The sequence below is a fragment of the Myotis nattereri genome, assembly GCF_964212035.1.
Source record: "Myotis nattereri genome assembly, chromosome: 10".
Classification (NCBI taxonomy): Eukaryota; Metazoa; Chordata; class Mammalia; order Chiroptera; family Vespertilionidae; genus Myotis; species Myotis nattereri.
In genome coordinates this window covers 40,497,061-40,522,140 of record NC_138085.1, presented here as the reverse complement: position 1 = coordinate 40,522,140, position 25,080 = coordinate 40,497,061, and the positions used below count along the sequence as shown (strand labels likewise).

The following is a 25,080-nucleotide window of genomic DNA, read 5'->3' as shown; positions in this document are numbered from 1 at the left end:
CAGGAGGCAGCTGATCGATGTTTCTCTCTCATCGATGTTTCTAACTCTCTATCTCTCTCCCTTCCTCTCTGTAAAAAATCAATTAAATTGCATCTTGAGATATCAAAGCTGTATGTAACAGTCATAGGTTTCATTAGCAACTTAATAGCCTAAGAAGAGCAGGAAAATATTAAAACTTTTACAATATCCATGGAGATTGCCTGTTTCTAAATGCATAAGTGCTCTGCCCAAGAGGAAGAAAAAAAGTATATATATATATATATCATAACAAACATTTGATGAATGCCTAAGTTAATACAAATATGTGTGCGAGGTTCTGTGAGAAAGAAAAGATGAAACCAATTCAGACACGTGCCCATAAGAAAATGCCAGTAAATGATTATCATCTTAGTTCCCTTCCTGGACTCTATCCAACTATAGGTTCCCCTTTTTCAAATGCCTGCCCCAGGTCCCTTTTATTACCTACTGTTCTTCAAGTGGGTCCCGTGTCATTTAAAGTCCACTTCCTTCATGGTGGTGTACCATGGGACAAAATACATCTTAATCATTGGCACTGTAAGACTTTTTAAAAATAAGAGCTCTTCAATTCACTACTTCCCTCCCAATCTCATTAACATCTCACTGGTATAGAGTATAATCATCTCCCCTAACAGGTCCCCCTCATTTCTAAAACAGTATTTTCTAAATTTTTAAAAATTTCCAAATGCTTAAAAATTTCCATTAAGGTCCATTATCACTGTTCTGCACTAATGTCTAACCACACTCAGAAGCCTCCACAGTTGGCTGACTTCAGAGTTTAAGCAAGCACACACACGTGCAAGTACGCACCACAACCTGACCAAGCTTTTGTTGCCCCCAAAACAAATGCCCTAATCTGCCGAGAACGTTCTCCTCCGCATGCACACACACAAGTAATAACTGAAAGCTGTTCTAAATTTGCTATAGATGTGCAATTAGAAAAGTATGTCAGGAAGGTAAAGTAGCCTGAACTTGTCAACAAAACAGCTTTTTTAGCAAGCTTTCAAAACAAATAAAACATAATCGGTGGAAAACTTTCAGCTCATAGTATAAACTCTTGCCATTACACTGCTCCTTAGCCTCTCACGAAGAACAGAGAAGTCCACAATTGAAAAATTCAACTCTAATGACCTGACCATTTCCCATACTTCCTGGTCCAAAGTGTTATATTCCCTAGCCATCTCAGAGCAGTCATTTATCCATTCCCCTTCTGATGAAAATAGAAAGAATCCATCCCAAGAGTCAGGTTCAAAGGTGATAAGACCTCTAAACCTTAGAATCCCATAGACCTAGAAAAAACAACCATTTAGATGTTCGTCTGTCACTATTCGATTGCAAAAATTTAACTTTGTGTTTTTGGTTTGGGGTTCATTTCTGTAAAGATCCTAAACAAGAGAGAATAAGAGAAATGACACATTCCCCACCAGTGAGTAGTGTAGCAATAATTAACTAAAGTTCTAGTTAGTAGTCCTAATTATTTGTTGGATGTGTTTCACATCCATTTTTTTTAAGATTTTTTAATTGATTTTCAAAGAGAATGGAAAGGAGGAGAGAGAGAGAAAGAAACATAACATCAGCTGCCTCCTGCACACCCCCTACCAGGGATTGAGCCTGTAACCCGGGCATGTGCCCAGACTGGGAATCAAACTGGCAACCTTCCAGTGCACAGGATGCTACCCAACCAACTGAGCCACACTGGCTAAGGCCCCCATCCTGTATTTTTTTATCCATTTCATGATCAATGGCCATGGGTTATGGGTAGAGAGAAGGTTTGACTACAAAGGGGCAGCACAATGGAATTTGGGGAAATGGTGAAATTGTTCTGTATCATATTTGTAGTGCTGGTTACATGAAACTACTATGCATGTTTAAAAAAACCATGCATACCAAAAAATAATGAATTTTATTGTATGTAATTTTTTTAAAAAAATTTTAACTACTTTAAGGGTTACCTGCTAAAATACTTTGTCAGGAGATCTAGAAGGATGTGAGAAAATACAACTAAGCTGGAGTTCTCTCTTTTAGCCCATCCTTAAGTCTATATCTCTGGCTCTCCGGAACATGTTTAAATATTTTTTTCTCCCTTTCTTTTCATTTCCTCACACATCAATTCCCTTAGCATTATTTTAATGGAGCTTTTGTGCTCAGTAATGAAAACATCTGACAGAGGATAAGAATAAACCACTTGCTGAGAGCACAACAATCCTAGGAATTATCCACTGATTTCTCCAGGACCAGTCAGAGGCGTCCCCCAGGTCAAAGGGAACACATAGGGACTGGAGAGGGCTCTAGATCCAAGCCTCACACTCTGGAAAATCTATTTCAGTCTCATTAATTTCTATAGTCTGAATTGCTTACTTAAACAAGTCTAGAGATTAGTTTCTCATTGACATTAAAGCCATCATTACAGATATAGTAAAAAACAAAAATAAACAACAACAACTCCTGCATTTCTTAGCACCAAAGCACGAAAAACCCTTTTAAGGTTAAAAAAATGTTCCCCTCAAAAAGTCACGACTCATGCTTTTCCAAATCAGTTTGTTTAAATACTCACAGAAAAACAGAGTTGCAATCATTTACTAAGGAGATGGAGAGGGGGAAAGACAGTTGGTATCAGGCTATTAATACCCAAGATACCCCCAAGTGAAGACTGTAATTGCCTGAAAGAATCACATTGATTTCAAAACAAAAATCATCCAAAAATGCCATATTTGGGGGGCATGCAGTGTGTTGGGCACAGTGCTAAGTACTTTACTTACATAATTTTATTTGACTCTTATTAATAAAAAAAGGAAAGGAAGGCCCTGGCCTGTGTTGCTCAGTGGTTAGAGAAGTTGCCTCCCAAACACCAAAACATCTCCAGTTCGATTCCCAGTCAAAGGCTCCTACCTGGGTTGCAGGTTTGATCCCCAGACCTGGTCAAGGAGCATGCAGGAGACAACCAACCAATCAATGTGTCTCTCTCTCTGTCTCTCCCCCCTTCTTCCCTTCATGCCTCCCTCCCTCCTTTCTGCACTCTCTTTAAAAAGCAATGAAAAATATATCTTCGGGTGAGGATTAACAAACAAAATAAAAGAGGAAAGGAAGGCTTGGATTAAATGTTTTGTCCACTCACATTATAACTGAGAGAGACATGCTTTAACTTAGCTTTTTTGATTCCAAACCTATGTTCCTTAATTATTAAAAGACTAGAGGCCAATGCATGAAATTCGTGCATGGGTAGGGTCCCTAGGCCTGGCCAGTGATGAGGGCCAATCTGTGGGGGAACCGGGAGGGTGACAGAGAGGCCCCTGCTGGCACCCCCTTGGCTGGCCTGAGGCCTGCAGGCTGGGGGCAGCTCCTGTGTTGAGCGTCTGCCCCCTGGTGGTCAGTGCATGTCAAAGCGACCAGTCATTCCACTGGTCATTGCACCATTTGGTCGATTTGCATATTTTATTATATAGTATTATAAAATTTTCTCTACAAAAAAAGACTTGACTAGGAATAGATATGAGCTTACACCCTCTAAAATTATTAGAAAGAGGTTTAACTGATGCTTGGTATTTTTTAGTATCACTACAACGGAATGACAAAGATAAGGTAAGGCATTAGCTCTCCTACTTTGTAATTAGTGCAAGTCAAATTCATAATAAGTAAATGGCTATAGCCCTTGAGAATGTCAACAATGGAACCAGTCTCCTTTCTCCCTAAGTATATTAAAGGATCTACCATCTTAGACCATTATCTCAAAGTCTTCTTATAATCAATATAATCAAACTCAATCTTTTTTTAAGTAAATTTGATTGGTGCTAATTTCTCTCCAACTATTCTGATTTATAATTCATAATTCTTCTATTTATAAAATGTTACAATATTGTCTATAGTCAATTACATAAGAGACCTATTTTTTTATTATTAATGATCCCTGACACCCCAACAAAAGCATTTTTTAAAGACAATCGAAATGACAAAACATATTAATCATGTTCTATAAGATCTACTTTGTAGAATTACATTAAATAGACCTAAACTTAGGATAGAAAAGAACTAAATGTGAGAAAGCACTTACCAAATTTAAGATGGAATTAAAACAGTAGAATAAATTATCTGCAGGCAGGATCCAAGGATGAATCACATTTAATTTAAAAATGGGCAAAATTTACAACCATTTTAAACCATGTCTTTGGTGTCCTTGTTTGCTTTGTACACTTTTCATTGTGTTGATATCAAATTAGGTATTGGAACCTATTTAATGTAATTAGAACTAATAATAAAATTATATCAGAATATAAAGAAAATCTGGGCTCTGGGACAAACCAGAACTGACTAGTCTTTACCCTTGAATTTAAACCCTCTAAAAATGCCATAGTTGGAATTGTTCTTTAGCCAAAGAACCATTATCCACACAACTAAATATATACATAATAGAGAGCAAATACTATAGCTTTCACACTTGAGTTAAACTTTATTATGGTTTTAGATCTTACATCACGGTTGATATTTTTTAAAATAAAGATTCTCACTTGGATTGGTCAGCATGTAAGTCTGCTAAGAAAGAAGCAGAATCCTCAGGTCTTGCAAGCAAGATTTCTACACCAAGAGAGAGGAAAAGAGCAAGAAAAAAAGTAAAGCGGGGGGAGAGAAGGGAAAAAGGGGGGAAACACCTAGCATGTAAAGAGAAAGGAAGTAAAAGAGAAGCAAGTCTTTGTTTTAAAATATTTATTCTATATTTCAATCATGCAGTTTTTATATTTGACTTGAAATATAAACAAAGTGTGATAGTAACTTTATAAATAAATACAACACAAGAATACTAGCTCATTTAGACCTGCAGTGAGAGATCACTACCTACTAAACAAAAGCATTAATAATCCATTACAGTGATGAGATGAAAAATACATCTTGCTTCCATTCATCTTTTAGAAAGACAGAGAGAGGCTGTGTCTGACCAATCTAAAATTTATCTGATAATAAAAATAATAAAGTGATTATTCTTGGCCCCCTGTGTAATAATGTTTAATAGTACTTAGGTTACATATTTACTATCATATTTAAAGAATCATTTTAAATAACCTCTTATATATCCTTGCATATTTCAGAGGTTAAATTATATAATAAAAACATAACCAGATAGCATCTTACTTATGTTAATAAAATCAATCATTTCCACCTCATAACTTAGATCTAAAGTATTGGTCTCAAATTCAAGTAAAAAATGTGTTCAGTGAACTGAACCTCATTTCCACATTAGTGTGGTGCATTTATTTATGACACTTGGGGGCAGTAGCAAATTCTAGGAGTATTGTATTGGAATGAGGTTCAGTTATTTTACAAACCACCCAAGAAAAACTTCACATTGTGGGTCATGTTCCTTTATTTTAAATTTAACAAAAAGTTGTTTCCCAATGAAATAATATGAGGCCGCAGGCTCCCTCCCACAAAATTCTGAGGCCTAGCCAATTTTATGAAGACTAGCCTATCAGCACCATTTTCCTTCATTGTTCTTCTAATTCCCTCTTTCCCAATCTTCTCCTGCAGCAGTACGGACAACTCATTCATCAGAGCACATGCCCAAGTACGAAATCAGGGCGTGGACCTGTAGTAGTGGCAGGTGTGGCAGAGTGTAACATTTATTTTGCAACTAAAAGAGGGTGCTGAAGAACTCATATTCTCTTCTGAACACAGGTAAATATTTATCTTAAGAATATAAGGCAAAGGAAAGAGATCACTCTGATTATCACAAATTTTCAACACCTTCAAAATGTTTACATTATAAAAAAAACATTTGCTTTGTTGCCCATTCTACCAAATTTATCTGTTCTCTTCTTTAATGAGGCACACAATATACCAAAGAATTGAATGGACCTTAATTTAATTTACACATAACTCTAATTCCATCTTGTTACATCTATGAATCAGAGGACTGAAGACTTCTCAATTACCCCTATAAAACAGGAAAGAAAACCAATAGTGCAAAGGTTACTATAAATAATCTCTTAAATAAGAGCACTCTTCCTTTGTACACTAAATTTTTCCCACTATACACACACACACACATATATATATACTAGAGGCCCGGTGCACAAAAATTTGAGCACTGGGGTGGGGGGGGGGGGGCGGTCCCTCAGCCCGGCCTGTGCCCTCTCGCAGTCTGGGACCCCTCGGGAGATAACGACCTGCTGGCTTAGGACTGCTCCCAGGTGGCAGAGGGCAGGCCCAATCCCTAGGTGCAGCCCCTGGTCGGGCTCAGAGCAGGGCTGATTGGGGAGTTGGGGCGCCGCCCCCTGTCATGCACAGAGCAGGGCGGATCGGGAGGTTGCGATGCCACCCTCAGTCACGCTCAGGGTAGGGCCGATTGGGGGGTTGGGGCACCGCCCCTGTCACACTCAAGACAGGGTCGATGGGGAGGTTGCAGCGCCACCCCCTGTCACGCACAGAGCAGGGCCCATCAGGGAGTTGGGGAGCTCCCCCGTCACGCACAGAACAGGGCCGATCAGGGGGTTGAGGAGCTCCCCCCTGTCACTCACAGAGTGGGGCCAATAGGGGAGTTGGGGCACCGACCCTGTCACACACAAAGCAGGGCGGATCAGGGGGTTGGAGCGCCACCCTCTATCACCCACAGAGCAGGGCCGATCAGGAGGTTGGGGCGCCGCCACTCTCACACTCAGGGCAGGGCCGATGGGAAGGTTATGGCTCTACCCCGTTACACACAGAGCAGGGCCCGTTGGGGGGTGGGAGGGGTTGGGGCGCCGCACCCTGTCACACACAGAGCCGCAGGGCGATCAGGGGGTTGAGGCACCACACCCTGTCACATACAGAGCCGCAGGGCGATCAGGGGGTTGAGGCACCGCACCCTGTCACACACAGAGCCGCAGGGCGATCAGGGGGTTGGGGAGCTCCCCCCTATCAGGCACAGAGCAGGGCTGATCAGGGGGTTGGGGCGCCTTCCCCTGTCACGAACAGAGCAGGGCGGATAGGGAGGTTGTGGCCCCGCCGCCTGTCGCACACAGAGCCGCAGGGCGATCAGGGGGTTTGGGCGCTGGCCCCTGTCACGCTGATCCCGGTGCTGGGAGGTATATTACCCTTTTACTATATAGGTTAGAGGCCTGGTGCATGGGTGGGGCCAGCTGGTTTGCCCTGAAGGGTGTCCTGGATCAGGGTGGGGGTCCCCACTGGGGTGCCTGGCCAGCCTGGGTGAGGGGCTGAGGGCTGTTTTCAGGCTGGCGGGTGACTGAAGCTCCCAACCACTCCTTTTTATCTTTTTTTTTCTTTTTTATTCTGGGCCAGCTTCAGCTCTGGCTCCAGCTCTGAGGCCTCTGCTGCTGAAAGCAGGTATCTGGTTTATTTGGGTTCTATAATCGAAACACTGTATCAACTCCAGCTCTGAGATCCCGGCTGGCTGAAAGCAGGTTTCTGGGGTTTTGTTTAGCTTCTATATTTGTAACAATATTCCAAACTGCAAGCTCAGAGGGCAGCAAGGCAGGCGGGGTTGGTTTCCTCTGTCACTGAAGCAAGCAAGGCTCATGTTAGCTTCAAGCTGCCGGGCTGCCGGCCGCCATCTTGGCTGGCAGTTAATTTGCATATCACCCTGATTAGCCAATGGGAAGGGTAGCAGAAGTACGGCTAATTACCATGTTTCTCTTTTATTAGATAGGATTCATATTCCAAATCAGACGACTTATATTTCTTCTTTTTTTGATCAATAGATTTTATCCAAATTATTCATGAAAAGCCATGCATAGCCAAGTCATACAGAGTCAAATAGTTCTATAGAGTTTATTATGAGAAACAACAGTTTCCTCCTCTCCTATTTACTCCAAAAGGTAACTACTCTTTTGATGCTTACCTCTTTATCTCTATACAGCATGGTTATATGTGCTAATGCCTGGTGGGTTTTTTAGTTTTATGATTGTGATTAGTATATGTAACATAAATTTTCCCTTTTTAATTCTTTGTAAGTGTACAATTCTGTGGCATTAGGCACATTCATACTGTTATACAACCATCATCACTATCCATCTTCAGAACTCCATCCTCCCCAACTGAAACTCTGTACTCATTAAACACTAACTTATCATCCCGTCTCTCCCCAGCACCTGGAAACCATCATTCCACTTTCTGTCTTTATGAATTGACTACTTCAAGAACCTCACAAAAGTGGAATCATACAGTATTCATTCATTTGTGCCTGGTTTATTTCACTTAGCACAATGTCTGCAAGGGTCAACCATGTTGTAGCATGTGTCCAAATTCCCTTCTATTTTAAGGCTGAAAAATTGTTCCATTGAATTTGTGTAACACATCTTATTTATCCATTTATCTGTCAATGAACACTTAGGTTGCTTCTGCCTTTTGACTATTATTGTGTTTTTGTGTCTTGTTTTGTTTTGTTTTTGTACTTTTAAGCATTACCTTTAAGCACTGATTTTCCAACAGGGAAGATGAGGATTTAGGTCTCATTCACAGACATAACACACCAGTACCACACATCTGCACAGTGTACATTAACCTATCTCCCAAAAACAAAGATAAATAAATGAATTACTTTGATAATTAACTTTTAGTATTTAATTATTATCTATAATAATAAAAGCATAATATGCTAAATTAGACTGGACATCCTTCCGGATGACATTCTGGATGAAGCCAGGGCTGCAAGGGAAGCCCAGATCCCGGGCTTCTGCCAGTGGCCGGAGGAAAGCCAGGGTTCCGGGTGCCTGCCGGCAGCCGGAGGGAAGCCCGGGTCCCGGGTGCTAGAGGGAAGCCGGTGGCAGCAGCCAGGGGAAGGAAGGCCTACTCTTGCACGAATTTCATGCATCAGGCCTCTAGTAACTATATAAATGCAATTCACAGTCAAGCCATGCAAGATACTACAATCACTTTTCGTTCCTTACACACTTTTGTTTTTCCTTATGTATATGTTTGCTAAGTTTTCTATGTACTTATCATTACTTTGTTCCCAAGTTCTTCCCAACTATCTAAATATCCTCTTAATATGCATAAATATATCCAATATCCTATCTTATAATGATGGAATATGCAAATTGACCATCACACCATCACAAAGATGGCAGTGCCCAGTCCCCTCAGCCCCGGTGGGTCCAGCCGCTCCTTGCTCCTGCCACTGGAGTCCCACAGTCCTTTTAGCTCAGCCAGGGGGGCAGCAGGCACATGGTGTGGCCAGACCCACCCTCAGCCCCCCAGCCGCCCAGGGCCAGCCCAAGGCGCAGGCAAGTCTTAGATGGCAGCTGCCCAGCCGCTCAGAGCCACCCGAGGCTCAGGTAACCAGGGCCGGCCGAGGCTTGTGCTGCCAGCAGTGGCAGCAGCAGAGGTGTGATGGGATGTAGCCTTCCCCTAATGGCCAGGTTTCCTCCGGCCCCTGAGGGCTCCCGGACTATGAGAGGGGGCAGGCCAGGCTGAGGGACCCCCCTCCAGTGCATGAATTTTCATGCACCGGGTCTCTAGTTCTATCATATTCATCTTCGTAGGAATATGTTTTAAAACTTCTAAAATGCTCTAGGCTGTGCTAGTTGTACTTTCTGCCCGGCTACTCCACTGTCAACCAACTGCCTCCCTTACCCAGCATCTTAGGAAATCTATCTGCCTTTGTCCTCTATTGGATTATCTATGTCCTGAATATATCAGATACTTTTTGGTTGTTGTTCATGGAAAGTAAACTTTTCAGGCCTTTCATTACTGAAAATACTTGTACCCTCACACCTTCTTGGTATTGTGGTTACATATGGAAATATGATTTCTAAGGAAATCATTTTCCCTTAGAACTTTAAAGACACTGCTCCATTTCAGTTTAGCTTACAGTATAGCTTCCAGCATTGTCTAAAATAATTTTGACACCAAATCTTTGTATGTGACCTGTTTTTTCTCTCTAAAGGCATTCAGGATTTTTTTTCTCTTTGTCCTCTGGCTTCTGAGATTTCAGAACATGCCTTAAAGTAAGTCTGTTTTCATCCCTTCTGTTGGTTACTTTGTGAGTCTTTTAATCTGTTAGCTCATGTCTTGGAATTCGGGGAATTTTTCCCATATTATTTCTATGATTGAATTCCTTTTGTTCGTTTTCTTTCTCTAGAATCCCTAGCATCAAATGCTGGATCTCCTGGATGACTCCTTAGTATTCTTATAGATTTTATATTTCCCACATTCCACCTTTTTTTCTTTCTACTTTTCTCTCTGGAAGATATTTTTCAACTTTGTTTTCCAAACCCCCATTAAGTGGTTTCTGCTATCATAATTTTAATTTCTAAACATTCTTTTTGTTCTCTACATTCTTCCTTTTATGTAGCATTCTGTTCTTTTTTGCATGTAATTTACTTCCTCACTTCTTTAATGCTACTATTGATGACAGTTTGTTTTGGTTTGCCTTTTTGGTTTTCCTCTTCTTGTAAAATATCTACGTGTTTGTTCTGACCTCTTTCATGTTAGAGCTCTTCTTAAATGTCTTGTAACCCTTTACTGTCTGTTTATATTTTAAATTGGGAAGCTAAAAAGCTGACTGAAAGTTCTGTGCATGTACATCAGTCTGATCAACTGTGGACTCCAGAGAGATCTGATTTGTCCATTTTGTTGGGGACTACCCATGGGACACATCGTTAGGACATTTCTCTTGGACTCATCATATTATTCAGAGTACCTTACAATCTCACACACGAAGGATTTAAGCCTGGCTATCAGAGTTCTGGGAACCAAATCAGAAGAGAGCTGTGAGATTGAGGATAAATCTCAATACTTAGCATATAAACTTTCACTGTTTTCAGTTTGGTAACCCTACCCTCAACTTGCATCTGTTCTCTCTGGTCTTCTGCTAGAGCTGAGATAAGGCAGCTGACTGCTAGGGAATAGCTAGAGAAGAAATCAGTTGTCTTAACTGCTTTTGAAATAGACATTCAACCAATCCTCTTTGGGCATTGATTTTACCCCCTTTCCCAGAAGAACCTGATGCAGCTAATTTCTAAGACCTGGGGGTTCTGCAAAACACTAAAAATTGGGTTGTTATCCACTTTTTCTAGTAGTTTATGACTGAGTTTTCTTCTGTCATTACTTAACAGGAAAAAAAAATCATACTATCTAGCATAGCTATTCTAATTGTTGCCTACTTCAAGAATCCTAATTATAAAGCAGCTCTCATAGTCCTCCACCTTACACCTACCATATCAGCAAAAAGCAAGAAGAAATAAATACCAAAATTAAGAAGAAAAGTGAATATAAAGTTAATCCAAGAATACCAGACCAACTAAATACCAACTTCTTTGACTCCAAAGGCCATATTCTGTGGAAGTGTTGCATAACATCCAGCACAAAAGAGGTTTCAACAATATTGCTTTTCCTTGGCAGTCATCACATGTCCTGTGTGAACTCGGTTGGTAATTCTGTGCCAGATCTAAGTCAAAAGATAGTCTACACAATAAATAAAAGAGTACATTTTGCTCTAATCAACACTTAACCAAATAAAGTATAAGGTGTAAAGGACCATGGTGACAACTAATCTCACCCAAGGGTCAGTTTCTTTAAAACTAGTTACTAAAGAAAGAATGGCAGGAAGCTTTCAATTTCTTTTATGGAACCAGTTCCTTGCCTAAACATCAGTTATATAACTCATATAATTTGGCAAACCTAAGTTAGAATTTTTAAAGTAAATAAATCCTTCCCTTCATTAAAGGGCCTCGCACAGAAATCAACCTAGCCAAGAATGTTTACATTATAAATGTTATTTAGTCTCACAAAGCTTAATGCAAACTAATCAGAATAAGAAATACAGAACTTCCCTCCTGTACAAATCAATTCCATAAGTGAATTACAGAAATCAATTTCCAAAGGAACTAGAAAACAATAGACAATTAAGAAAGAACTTCTTTAGACTTTTTTTTTTAATAAAATCACTTCAAGCTGAAATGGTAATTCCAAATCTGATATGCACATTATTTAGGAAACGCACTGAAGGACAGTCAACATTGAAAATGGGATAAGATAAAAGAAAAGTTTTTTCTGCCTGCTTTAAAGATGGCTCTGTTTCCATGGCAAGAACCCATAGGTGCTTTCAATCCAATACCATTTTAAATATATATATCTCAGAACATGAAAGATTTTTTAAAAATAAAAACAACTGCTGAACCTAAAATTCAATTGGTAATAAGAGAGTAGAATAAAAAAAAGTAGAATGAACAATGTTAAAATTTCTCCTCAAATTTTGCTAAATGATTGAACTTCTAACCTAGTTATCATAACTGCACATTTTCTTACCTTTGTGCAGCTTTCCAGGCATATTGAAAGACAGGTGGAAGACGCAGACACTTTCACGTAGATATCATATTAAAGCGGACTATACCATTGTTTCCTACATCCAAAGGCAAACTAAAACTGTACAGTTTAGGCCTGGCCGTGTAGCTCAGGGGTTGAGCTTCGACCCATGAACCAGGAGGTCACTGGTTCAATTCCCAGTCAAGGCACATGCCTGGGTTGCAGGCTTAATCCCCAGTACGGGGCATTCAGAAGATAGCCAATCAATGATTCTCATCATTGATGTTTCTATCTCTGTCTCTCCCTCTCCCTTCCTCCCTGAAATCAATAAAAAATAAGTTATAATCTCAAATAAAAGTATGAAACCTAATTTGCTCATTAAAGCTTAATTATTGTGGAAACCTTCTAGTAGTTTGTTTTGGCCTGGTGTATCACAAAGACAAATCAGTTTACTAACTGCCTCTATCATTCCACTGTACCAAGGACAAAGCCCACCCCATGGGTTACTATAGCAACCCATATTCACCTACATAATTTCTGGAGGCACCCAGCCAACTATCAATATAAATAAGACTTTCATACGCTTTCTCATATGATTCTAAAGAAGGCTTCAAAAAAAAAAAAAAAAGATAAGAACAAACTCTTTAAAGCCAAAACTTTGGTTGCTGAACTAAAAATTAAAATTAAAACATTTTTAAATATATTTTTATTGATTTTGGAGAGGAAGGGAGAAGAAGAGAGAGAAAAAAACATCAATGATGAGAGAGAATCATTGATCGGCTATCTCCTGCATGCTCCACACTGGGGATCAAGCCCGCAACCCAGGCATGTTACCTTGATGGGAATTGAACCTGGGACCCTTCAGTCTGCAGGCCGATGCTCCATCCACTGAGCCAAACCAGCTAGGGCAAGAATAAAATTTTTAATAGCAGCATTGACAATGCTAAAAATTCAATTAATAAATCTGAAGGGAAACAAACATGTAGGGGAAATGTCAGAGATAAACTGTGAAGAAAATAGGCAAGAGACATGGAAGACAAGTATTTTCTAGGCTATATAATAGCAGGTTGTAACAGAGACTAGCTAGCTATTCCCAAACCTATTTCCTCTTCCTCCTGGTCACACAGATAGATTGTATTTCCAAGCCTCATTTGCAGTGTGTAAGCTATAGCCAATGTGATATTGGCGGAAGTGATATGGATCGCTTACAAGCTTGGTCCATAATAAACCTCCAAGTATTATTTATTACTCTTTTCCCTACTGCTGTAATCTTGAAAGCCACAGGTTGAAGTGGTAAAGCCACAAGTTGGAAGAGTCCTGGATCCTTGAAGATCACTTGGAACAGTGCCACCCTACCAGAACATCCATTTTAGACTTTACATGAGCTAAAAATAAAAATTCTATGGTGAGATTTTGAAGCTTAGCTACAATAGCAGGCAGCATTATTTAAGGAAAACAGAAACTGGTGTTGGAAGAACAGTGTGGCCATAACAACAACAAAAAACACCTTAAAATAAAAGGCATTAATTTAGAGATCAGACAGTAGGCAGCAAGAATATATATTTCACAAATCAAAAGCCTAGAGAGCCCTGTAATAATGTGATGAGACAATTGGGAAAACCTGTAACAAATGAAAAAGCACACCATGTGCCTCCAGCAGCTGTATGAGTGAACGGGCAGTCATAGTCACAGTGTATATTGGCATTTACTTGCTGCTTTAACAAGGTATTACTTAAAAAGATGAGCATACCCTGGCCAGTTTGCTCAGTGGTTATAGAATTGGCTCACAGACAGAAGGGTGGAAGTTTCAATTCCCAGTCAAGGGCAGGTACCTTGGTTGCAGGTTCCCCAACCCCAGTAGGGGTGAGTGCAGGAGGCAACCGATCGATGTGTCTCACGGCAATGTTTCTCTCTCTCTCTCTTTTTCTCCCCCTCCTCCCTCCCTTCCACTCTCTTGAGAAATTAATGGAAAAAAATATCCTTGGGAAAGAATTTAAAAAAAAAAAAATAGAAAAAAAGATGAGCATAGAAAAGAATTTACTGATTTGCAAAATGAACTTATAGGGAATAGAAGTCCAGAAACTCGGCCTCAGAGGGTTATAAAGCTAAACACATATAGATCCTAAACAGTAAGAGAAGAAAAAAAAAGGTAAGTGTTTGAGGAAGAAAATCCCTAGAAGACTTCTAGTTGAACAAAGTGACTCAATCCTGAGGCAAAGATCAGATTCAGGTATAGTCTCCCAACACATTATTTCACAGAGCTTCAAAAAAAAGCATTAATGTAAGAAGGTGACATGAGGCACCTTCCCCACCTCCACTTTATCACCAAACAAGGGAGAAGAAAAAAGTTCCTGAAAATTATATTTAGAAATGATGTCCACATAGTACCTGACACTGGGTATGATGTCCACATAGCACCTGTTAGAAGGAAACAGATCAAAGGCCTACTAAGTTTTGAGATAACTAGCGTGTCAAAACCCCATAAATCTGGACTAAATAAATTTTGACTGTTCATAGCCTTCAAACAACTTCCAGGCCCCTACACTTGCAGGAGCAGAAAGCAGGCAGAGAAAGGAAGGAAATTAGGGAGGGAAAGAAGGAGAGAAGGAAGAACTAAGTTGTAGATATAAATATAGATGGAGCACATAGGGAAAAAAAGAAGAAGAAGAAAAGAAGAAAAGAAAAAGCAGTGTGCAGCCAGGAGCCCAGGAGAGCAATGGGCAAGAAGTCAACATCTACGCAAGAAGTTCCCTCACTACCAAGGTGGAATGATTTCCCAATGCTGACCCAAAAGGATTACATTATTTTCTATGAAGCAGGTCATACTGTGTGTCTCCCATTATTCCCTTTTCTACATGGGAGTTTTTGTTGTAGTTATTCTATTTTTGTTTTTTTTTTCTTATAAATTGGGGATGGTAGGGGACGCAGGTCCAGAAAACTTGTCATCCTAGTTCCTGATCACCAGCCCTTGAAGAGACATATATGGATCTCATGGAGAATGTTGAGTATCTCTGGAAGATACTAGACTTTGAGATGGATGCAGTGACTGGGTGGGATATTGGGTTGCCACTCTTAGAAAAAGTCCAAGGAAGAGTGAAGAGATATTTGATAACCAGAAGGGTTGACTGTGTCAGAGACTAGCAATTAACTACCAAACCTGTGTCCTTCTCCTCTTAGAAACAATCAGATATCCTTTCCCAGCCTCCTTTACAGGTCAGTATAGCCATATAATTAAGTTCAGGCCAATGAAATGTGAGTAGAAGTGATAATGTGCTGCATCCATGCCTAGCCCTTAAATCCCTCCCAAACGTAACACTCCTTGGTCTTTCCCCTTCTGCAGTAATCTTCAAAGTCATATTAAAGATGGCACAGGAAACATAGTGGAAAGAGTACTTAAGTCACCATTGTGAAGAAAACCATCAGAAAAACTATCTTGGGCTTGACATAAAAGGAGACCATTTACTCTCCTTTTCCAACTTCCATGAATTGAAACAAAAATTTATTGACCATTATCTACAAAGTACATGGTAGTTTCTCTCCCACCTACTTTCCTTAGCATTTGAGTATTACAGAAGACTAGAGGTCCTGTGCACAAAATTCGGGCACTCGGGGTGTGGGGAGTCCCTCAGCCCAGCCTGTGCCCTCTCGCAGTCCAGGAGCCCTCAGGGGATGTCCGACTGCCATCAGTTGGACACTCCTTAGCACTGCCACGGAGGCAGGAGAGGCTCCCACCACCGCCACTGCGCTCGCCAGCCGTGAGCAGCACTGAGCAGCACTCCCACTGTGGGAGTGCACTGACCACCAAAGAGTAGCTCCTGCATTGAGCATCTGCCCCCTGGTGGTCAGTGTGCATCATAGCGACCAGTCATTCTGCCATTTGGTTGATTTGCACATTAGCCTTTTATTATATAGGATTTTAAAAGGTGCATGATATCTTATTCAAAGATCTTATCCCATATAATGAAGCAGTGATATGCAAATTAACCCTCACTCCATCACACCATCACAAGATGGCTGCACCCACAGCGGAGGGAGGGTAACCGTAACGAGCCGTAATGAGTGGTCAGCAGGGACTTGAGGTTGCGTGGCGCCAGGCCGGGGCAGGGGACCTGAGGCTGCGCTCGCTCACCTGATGGGGATTGATGGGGGACCTCAGGCCACGCCCCCCACCCCAGCATCAGGCCGGGGAACCTCAGGCCGCGCCCCCTGCCCTGGTGCTGGGCTAGGGGACCTGAGGGTGCACCGGGGGACCTGAAGCTACGGCCCCCCCCGGCCCAGCACCGGGCTGGGGGACCTGAGGCTGCACCCCACCGCCCAACAGGGCTTCACTGGGGACCTGAGGCTGCTCCCCCTGCCCAGCACTGGGCCAGGGGACCTGAGGCTGCGCCACCCACCCGGCAGACCTTGACGGGGGTGGGGCTGGCCGGGTCTGGGTCTCACGTGATTTTGAGGTGCACATGGGTGGGCGGGGATTTGACTCTGGGTCCCGCGGCATACCCCAGACTCTGACAGGAGGAAGATTTTCATATACATTTTACTAATTTTCTTTCATCTCTGACACTTCTATTATAGAGAAAGGGCAAATAGCAATATTAAAGTATTTCCTCTAATTCCCTTTTAATGTGCATGAATTTTGTGCACTGGGCCACTAGTATATACTATAACATAGGATAATAATATATGCAAAATAGCTATAGGGTGATGAAATTTTTATTGGAAGAATGAAGGATTATCAGTTAATTAAAAGTCCTGAATTCACAAAACATTTCTTTAGATGACAAAAATATAGCTAACAGTAACCTTTTACATAGAGTGCCACAGTAGACAAATTCACCTCAATCTAACCTGAATTCTACTATAAAATCTGACCTTTACAAGTTGTCTAAACTTGAGCAAGTCACTTCTCTGCCCTGGGCCTTAATTTCTACAGATGAATAAAGGTACCAAGTAATCTCACATTAAATTAAATAATAATCTTCATGGAATCCTGTCTTTTATCAATAAGGAAGTCAAGTTAATTTTTCAAGCAAACCCCAAAGAAAGGAAACATTTAAAAAGGAAACTTCCACAGTGGCTTTGTACTATACTCTCCTATATTCTGAAAGTTTAGGAAAAATTAGTCAACTACAATAAAGATTTATCTTACAAGATACCTTTATTCCTATACTCAAAACATCACCCATGCCCTGGCCGGTGTGGCTCAGGTGGTTGGAGCATTCTATTCCTAGTCTGGGCACATACCCGGGTTGCGAGTGCAAAACAGAGTGAGCACAGGAGGCAATGTTTACCTCTTCTCTTCTCTTCTCTCTCTCTCTCTCTCTCTCTCTCTCTCTCTCTCTCTCTCTCTTTCCTTCTCTAAATCAACAGAAACATATCCTTGGATGAGGATTTAATTAAAAAAAAAAAAAAAAAAAGTCAACCAGCAGTACAAAGGTATATTTTCAATGATTACTTTTGTTTCTTCATCACTAAAAACAGATATGATATCATTATTTCTACCAGGTTTACCATCAATTAGTTTTAAACTTTCCACTCTGCAAAATGTAACACTAACAAAATTAAAAAGAAGAAATGGAAATGAATATATGTATTCCCTTAGGAAAGGGATTCTCAATAGGCAAATCTCCTCTGCAGAATCAGACAGACATCTGAGAGATTAGCATATGACCCAAACATGGCCTGCTCCCTCCTTCCTCACAGAATAGGAACCACAAATGACTTCTTCAAGAACACAGCTGTATGCAGAATAAAAAATTAAAAAAAAATACTTTCCATAAACAAATGAATCCTCTATTTATTGTTGCAGGCTACATCATAAGGTATACTAAGAAATTTTAATAAAATCAATGTGACTTATATTTCAAAAAAGCAAGTAGCACTGCAAATCATTCCTGCTCTTTTATTCATAATACAGAAAAAATCCAGATACTTCTTGTGGTGTTGGTGACTTAAAGATGACGAAATTAAAGGAAAAAAATCTAAAGATTTCTAATATATTTGTTAATTTATAAGCTGTAAATAAATCCCTTCTATGATCATAATTCACAGCATTTCCCATAGGCCTTTTTCATTGACACCCAATAATACAGAAATAAAAATTACAGAAATATTCAAATCTATAACATGACAGTTTGCTTACACAGTAAATAATCAACCAAAAATACCTGCAGCACAAATTTGCTCATTAACTAGAAAGAGAACTTTTAAAAATCTTGGGCTTCAAATCATCTCCAAAGCCAAAGGTAGTATTTAAAAACAAACACGCAAACAAACAAAAAACAAAAACCTCATCAAAGCCCCAATATAAATCATTACAATCAATCAGTAGTTACTGAACATGCACACAGGAAAAAAAAAATTTATATATATATATATATATATATATATACACACACATATATATATGTATATATATATATGTATATATATATAATTAATTCCTTTCTCTGTTAAGAAAATATAACACATTTTTTAATTGTGTGTTCCCAGAAAGATGAAGGACTTCCCTAAAATGACAAGAAATAATTAAGACACAAAGCATAAGAATTTAACAAAACACTTGCAAAGTCATTGGCCAACCTGTCATAAACCCAAGACCTACTTGCTTCATGGCAGTCTCTCCAATTTTGTCTGAATGCTTGCGGATACTCTCCAGAAAGTCTTTGAGATCAGACATAGAGACATCCTTAATTTCTTCACGAAGCTTAGGGATATTATCCACCATCACCTTGCAGAATCGATAGTGGCTCACTTGAGGCAGATAGGTATGCTCTAGATGTTCCAGAGTTTTCAGTGCAGGGTAATGCCTATAAAAGGAATTATATCACCTTTAGCTCAACTCAGTCTGTTTTAGGGTCACAGATATATTCCTCAGGCAAAATTGCTAGCCTGAATTAGTTTTCACTGTACATTAAGACAAATACAGTATTAACTTTTTTAATAAAAACATCCATGGAAAATCTCAAATTATTAACAATTAATAAATATATGCATTAAAAGACAAGTAAATTATAATAAAAAAAATATTCTCTTTTCTTTCAATTTCATGAAAAGATTTTTAAAGCAATGATTATAACACTGCATTGTAGACTCTATAAAATATATAGATATAATATATATGGCAAAATAGTACAAAAGAGGAAGGAATAAATGGAGCTAAGTTGAAGCAAAGCCACTACATTATACCAAAATTGTACCACCAATGACCTAAAGTAGACTGTAATAAATTAAGATACAGATTATAATCCATAGAGCAGCCTCTAAAAAAATAACTCAAAAATAATCATTAAAAAATTAACAGGTGTATTTTTAAATATCACACTAAAAATTATTTAACTCCAAAAAAGGGAGAAAGCAGAAGAACAAAAAAGACATGAAAAACACAGAAAACAAAAGAGCAAAATCCAACCATATCAACAATTACATACACTCCAACTAAAAGGCAGACATTGTCAGAAAGGATTTAAAAAGCATGATATGATTATATGTTGTCTATAAGAAACATACTCTAAATTCTAAGAAACAAATAAGTTACAAAGCAGAAAAAGTAAGATATACCATGCAAAAAGTCATCATAAAAATGCTTAAATAGCTATGTTAGTATAAGAGAAAATAGTTTAAGACAATAAATATTGCTGTAATACAGAGAAATATTTCATAACGATAAAGGGACAATATTTATCTAACAGGAAGAAAAGCTTCCATAAGCATAATAATAAAGGTGACAAGGTAAAAACAAAATAAGCTATGCATTAAAAGAATAAAGAGAAAACAACAACCTGGTAAAGATTATCTGCAACATATACACTTAAGCTTTTTTAAAAGCAGTGAACAAGAAAAGTCTTAAAAGAATTTTTTAGAAGGCCCATATCTGAAAAAAGAAGTTGAACTGATATGTTAATAAATCCAAATCAAAAACATAAATTTGTCACTCAAACTGATAAATATTTTTTAAAAGATCATGGGTAACATTTTCAGGGATTTCAATAAATGATAATTCACAGCCTGCTGGTAAACAAATTTGTACTAATGATACAAGTTTTCAATAAAGAATTTTACCAACACGAGTACTCTAAACAGCTACATTTCAAAAATAAACAAACACAAATTAGATGCATAAGTTTCTTGAATTAGTTATATTAACAAATAAAAATACTAATCTAGATGTCAAATAACAAGGAATTAGACACATTACTATAGATCTATATAGTAAAAGACTAATAAAATAGCAAAATTTTTATAATGCTTTTGTATGAAAATTATTTCAAAAACAGAACTTACAGCTCTGGCCAGTACTGCTAAGTGGTTAGAGTATCAGCCCACGCACCTAAGGGTCTCGGGTTCGATTCCCAGTCAAGGGCACCTGGGTTGCAGGTTCTAACCCTGGCCCTGGTCAGGGTGCAGGCGAGAGGCAACCAATTAATGTGTCTCTCTCACATTGATGTTTCTCTCTCTCTCTCTTCCCCTCCCCCTTCCCTTCCACTCTCTCTCTAAAAATCAATTTAAAAAAATACCCTCAGCTGAGAATTTTTTTAAAAAATCCAAACTTACAAGTATAATCATAACATTTTTCAACATCATAAGTATGTATACATGTATAGATTATGAATATATATGCATGCATAAACTATATAATCACTAAATATACCCAAACATAAGGACATAGAAAAATGACTAGAAAAATATATACAAAAATGTTAACCATAATTTTTTCCCTTTGGATAGCAACATTATGGTTGATAATTTTCTTCATGTTTTTAATTTCCTAATTTCCAATGATATATTTATATAGGAAAAATTCAATCCCAAATCTATAAATAAAGTACTTACAGCCCTATTTTAGGTTTTAAGAATGAATTTCACAGTAATGAAATTCTCTTCTTGCCCAAATGCATTTAATACCACAAACTAAAGATTAGAGATTGGTTTTATTTTAAGTTTTTGTTGTTGTTTTTCCTTTGTGTGTTCCAAAAATAAAAAAGTTAGTCCAGCCCGGTCAAATACATAGAGGGAAGAAAGGTTTATTTCTTCTAAATTTAGAAATATAATTACAGTTTAATCTGAAATGGTTGGTTTTATTAAATTTTTACAGACTCAAAAACAGTGCAATTCACATGGTTTGTGTAAACAGAATGGTGTTTATAGTACAATTAGGTATAAAAAGCTATGTGCAATAAAATGCAATTTCTCTAGAGAGAAACTTTAGAATGGACAGAAAGCCAGAAATTAAGCCAAAAAGATAAACACACTTTGGGGTTTAGTTATATTTTGGAACATTGTTTATAGAATGAGAAAAATCTAACAATGTTGCCTGCAAGACACATTCACTGATGAGACACATGGCTGCATGCCGAAAACATCTGGTCAACTCCACCAAAGCTAATTAGTATAAAACCCAGTGATTCCCGGCAACAAAGAATGTTACCTTATTTCCCCATTGTCTTTTCTCTATCATATTCATGTTCCCACTATAACAGATCAAAAAGATTATACAAATTTCTGGTGTATTTCAAATATCAGTGACAGGTTAAAGAATGATAGCCAATTAAACACCTGTATAGTAGACACCAAAAGAAAAATAATTCTATTTCCAACAGCCATGGAAATCTAAAACAAGATTTAGACATTACTTTGGCAACCTCTAAACATTATTAAAACTGAATCAAAAACGAATTCTAAGCTTTATTTGCATGTGTGCTAGCTATCTGCCTCTTCCCCTCATGCAGGTTACCTTATAGTAATGTGAACAAAAAGAAAATAAATAAAATTAAAAAAGGGAATAAAAAGAAAGGTAACAGGAAAAGAGGTCTAAAAAAATTCTATAAACTGAATAACTAAAGTCAGAATAATTTAGGCATGGTCGAATGCTATCATGAGAAGAGATTTTAGGCTAATTAAATGCTGGTACTTCCTTGCCATGGTGCAGAACTGTTTCACAAAAATGGTTTTTAAAATTCTAATGTGATCTTTTTTTAAAATATATTTTATTGATTTCAGAGAGGAAGGAAGAGGGAGAGAAAGATAGAAACATCAATGATGAGAGAGAATCATTGATCAGCTCTGCCTCCTGGGAACCTAGCCTGCAACCCCAACTTAGGTATGTGCCCTGACCAGGAATCAAACCACGATCTTTGGTCCATAGGGTGAAGCTCCACCCCTGAGTCAGACCGGCCAGGCTAATAGTGATTTTTTAAAGCAGATCACAATTTTTTAAAATTCATAGTATGATAAGAATATGAAATAAAAACTTTCACCATAGAAAATTAGTGCCTTTCCTAATCAAAGAGCATCATTAACAACTATTTAATCCCTTCTATGAGCTAAAGATAGAAAGATGGTCGGATATCTTTCCTTAGGGAACATAAAACCTAGTAGTATAATCAGTAATTACAGCTTTAAAAAAAATAAACTATGCTTCCAGCTATGAAGGACTAATAAGAAACAGACATGAACTTCCACTTTTAAAAAGTAGAATACTGGTGAAAATACATAAAACAATTGTTTTCAGATAGTAGACTTCAGGTAACACAGAACTATACAATCTCTGAAAAAGGGAAACTGATAAGGTGAGCTTAATAATTATCTGAGTTATCTATCAGAAGGTGATTTCTAGATCATGGACAAAGTCAGAGAAAACCCAAACAGAACCCAGCAGCTTAGCAGCATTGGAGTCAGACAGAAGAGTTCAGGAAAGCTGATGCACCTTGAGGTTGTGCAGCAGAATTCAAAAAGAAAAAAGGAGGAATGCAGAAAAGAAATGCAGAAATCTACACAGGGGTTCCCTTGAGTGTTTGCTAAGTACTAGGCCAGGCATAGGAAAAATGAAATTCCATATGGACAGGCAAAACGAAGGAAGAAAAAGTGGGGAAGGGAGGGAAGATGGGAGAAGAGAGAGACAGAGACAGAGACCATGGAGATGTAAGGTAAACACTTCCAGGAGCTCAGACAGGGTAGAGAAATATTCAAACAGCCAAGCTGAAGAGTCCTTGAGGATTCCTGAGTTACTCAGTGAAGATGAATACTACTGTGAAATATCCCTGAATGAAGGTAAGCCTAGTAAAGCTTAAAAATGGAGTTTAAACAAACCTGCAAACAACTAAACTATTTGCTGAAACAAAGACCAACACTCTCTAAGGAAAAAAAAAACACCCCCCAAAATCCAGACACATCAAGATAATATAATGTCCATTATGCAATCAAAAATTATTAGACATGATAAGAACAAAAACAACAAAAAAGACCTATAACTAGGAAAAACAAAAGCAGTCTGCAGAAAGAGATACAAAATGCCAAGTGACAGAACTAGCAAAGAAGTACATGAAAACAGAGAGTAGAGCTATATACTTGTATTTTAAAATACAAACATAAGAGAAATTAAACATTTTAAAAATGGAACTCCTAAATGTAAGGAATATATTTTCTGAAATGAAAATTTCACTGGATGGGAATTTTTACACAATGCAAAAAAGAGAAATCAGTGTACTTGAAAACAGCAATAAAACTATTCCATGTTGCCCTAACCGGTTTGGCTCAGTGGATAGAGCATCGACCTGCAGACTCAAGGGTCCCGGGTTCGATTCCGGTCGAGGGCATGTACCTTGGTTGTGGGCACATCCCCAGTGGGGAGTGTGCAGGAGGCAGCTGATTGATGTTTCTCTCTCATTAATGTTTCTAACTTTCTATCCCTCTCCCTTCCTCTCTGTAAAAAATCAATAAAATATATTATAAAAAAAAAACACAAAAACTATACCATGTAAAGCACAGAGAGAAAAAAGATGAGGGGTAAAAAACAGAATAGATCCTCTGTTCCAACATAGATGTAATTTAAGTCCCAGGATAAGGATGGAAAAAGGAGAAAAAAAAAATCTTTGAAAAAAATAGTATCTGAACCTTTTCCAGATTTTCGGGAAATTAAACCCACAAATCCAAGAAGCTAAACAAAACACAAGTAGGATAAATACACACATGCATCAAAATCAAATTGCTGAAAACAAATGATAAAGACAAAAGTGGGTTTTTTTATATTTTATTAATTTTTTACAGAGAGGAAGGGAAAGGGAGAGGGATAGAGAGTTAGAAACATCGATGAGAGAGAAACATCAATTCAGTTGCCTCCTGCACTCCCTATTGGGGATGTGCCCGCAACCAAGGTACATGCCTTTGACCAGAATCGAACCCGGGACCCTTCAGTCCACAGACCGATGCTCTATCCACTGAGCCAACCTGGTCAGGGCAAGACAAAAGTTTTACAAAAGATGGAGAAATGGCACATTAAGTATAGACAGACAAATGTAAGACTGATCACATACCTCTCCTTAGAAAACTACATAAGCCAAAAGTCAAAGAAATGACATTTTAAGAACTAATTAATCTATAAACTTAGACTTCTATACCCATCAAAAATAGTTTTCAAAAGTGAAGGTGAGCCAAAACTGGTTTGGCTCAGTGGATAGAGCGTCGGCCTGCGGACTGAAGGGTCCCGGATTCGATTCCGGTCAAGGGCATGTACCTGGGTTGCGGGCATATCCCCAGTGGGGGATGTGCAGGAGGCAGCTGATCGATGTTTCTCTCTCATCGATGTTTCTAACTCTCTATCTCTCTCCCTTCCTCTCTGTAAAAAATCAATAAAAAAAACAAAAAAAACAAAAAAGTGAAGATGAACAATAAGATACTATTTCACACCCACCAAGATGGCCATAATCAAAAGACAAATAAAAATAAGTACTGACTGGGATGTGCAGAAATAGAAATCTTCACATGCTGCTGGTATATGGGGGGAAGGTAAAAGCACAGCTGCTTTGGAAAATAATCTGGCACTTCCTGAAATTGTTA

The 25,080-nt window shown here is 38.6% G+C and overlaps 1 protein-coding gene across 1 annotated transcript in view; it reads right to left on the bottom strand.

Moving 5' to 3' along the window:
- EXOC6B (exocyst complex component 6B) overlaps positions 1 to 25,080 on the bottom strand; it is a 530,863-nt gene that overhangs the window by 415,907 nt on the left and 89,876 nt on the right. Inside the window, exon 6 of the mRNA XM_081101107.1 lies at positions 18,851 to 19,055. Within this exon, the coding sequence (XP_080957233.1) occupies positions 18,851 to 19,055 (205 nt within the window). The remainder of the gene's footprint in view (positions 1 to 18,850; positions 19,056 to 25,080) is intronic.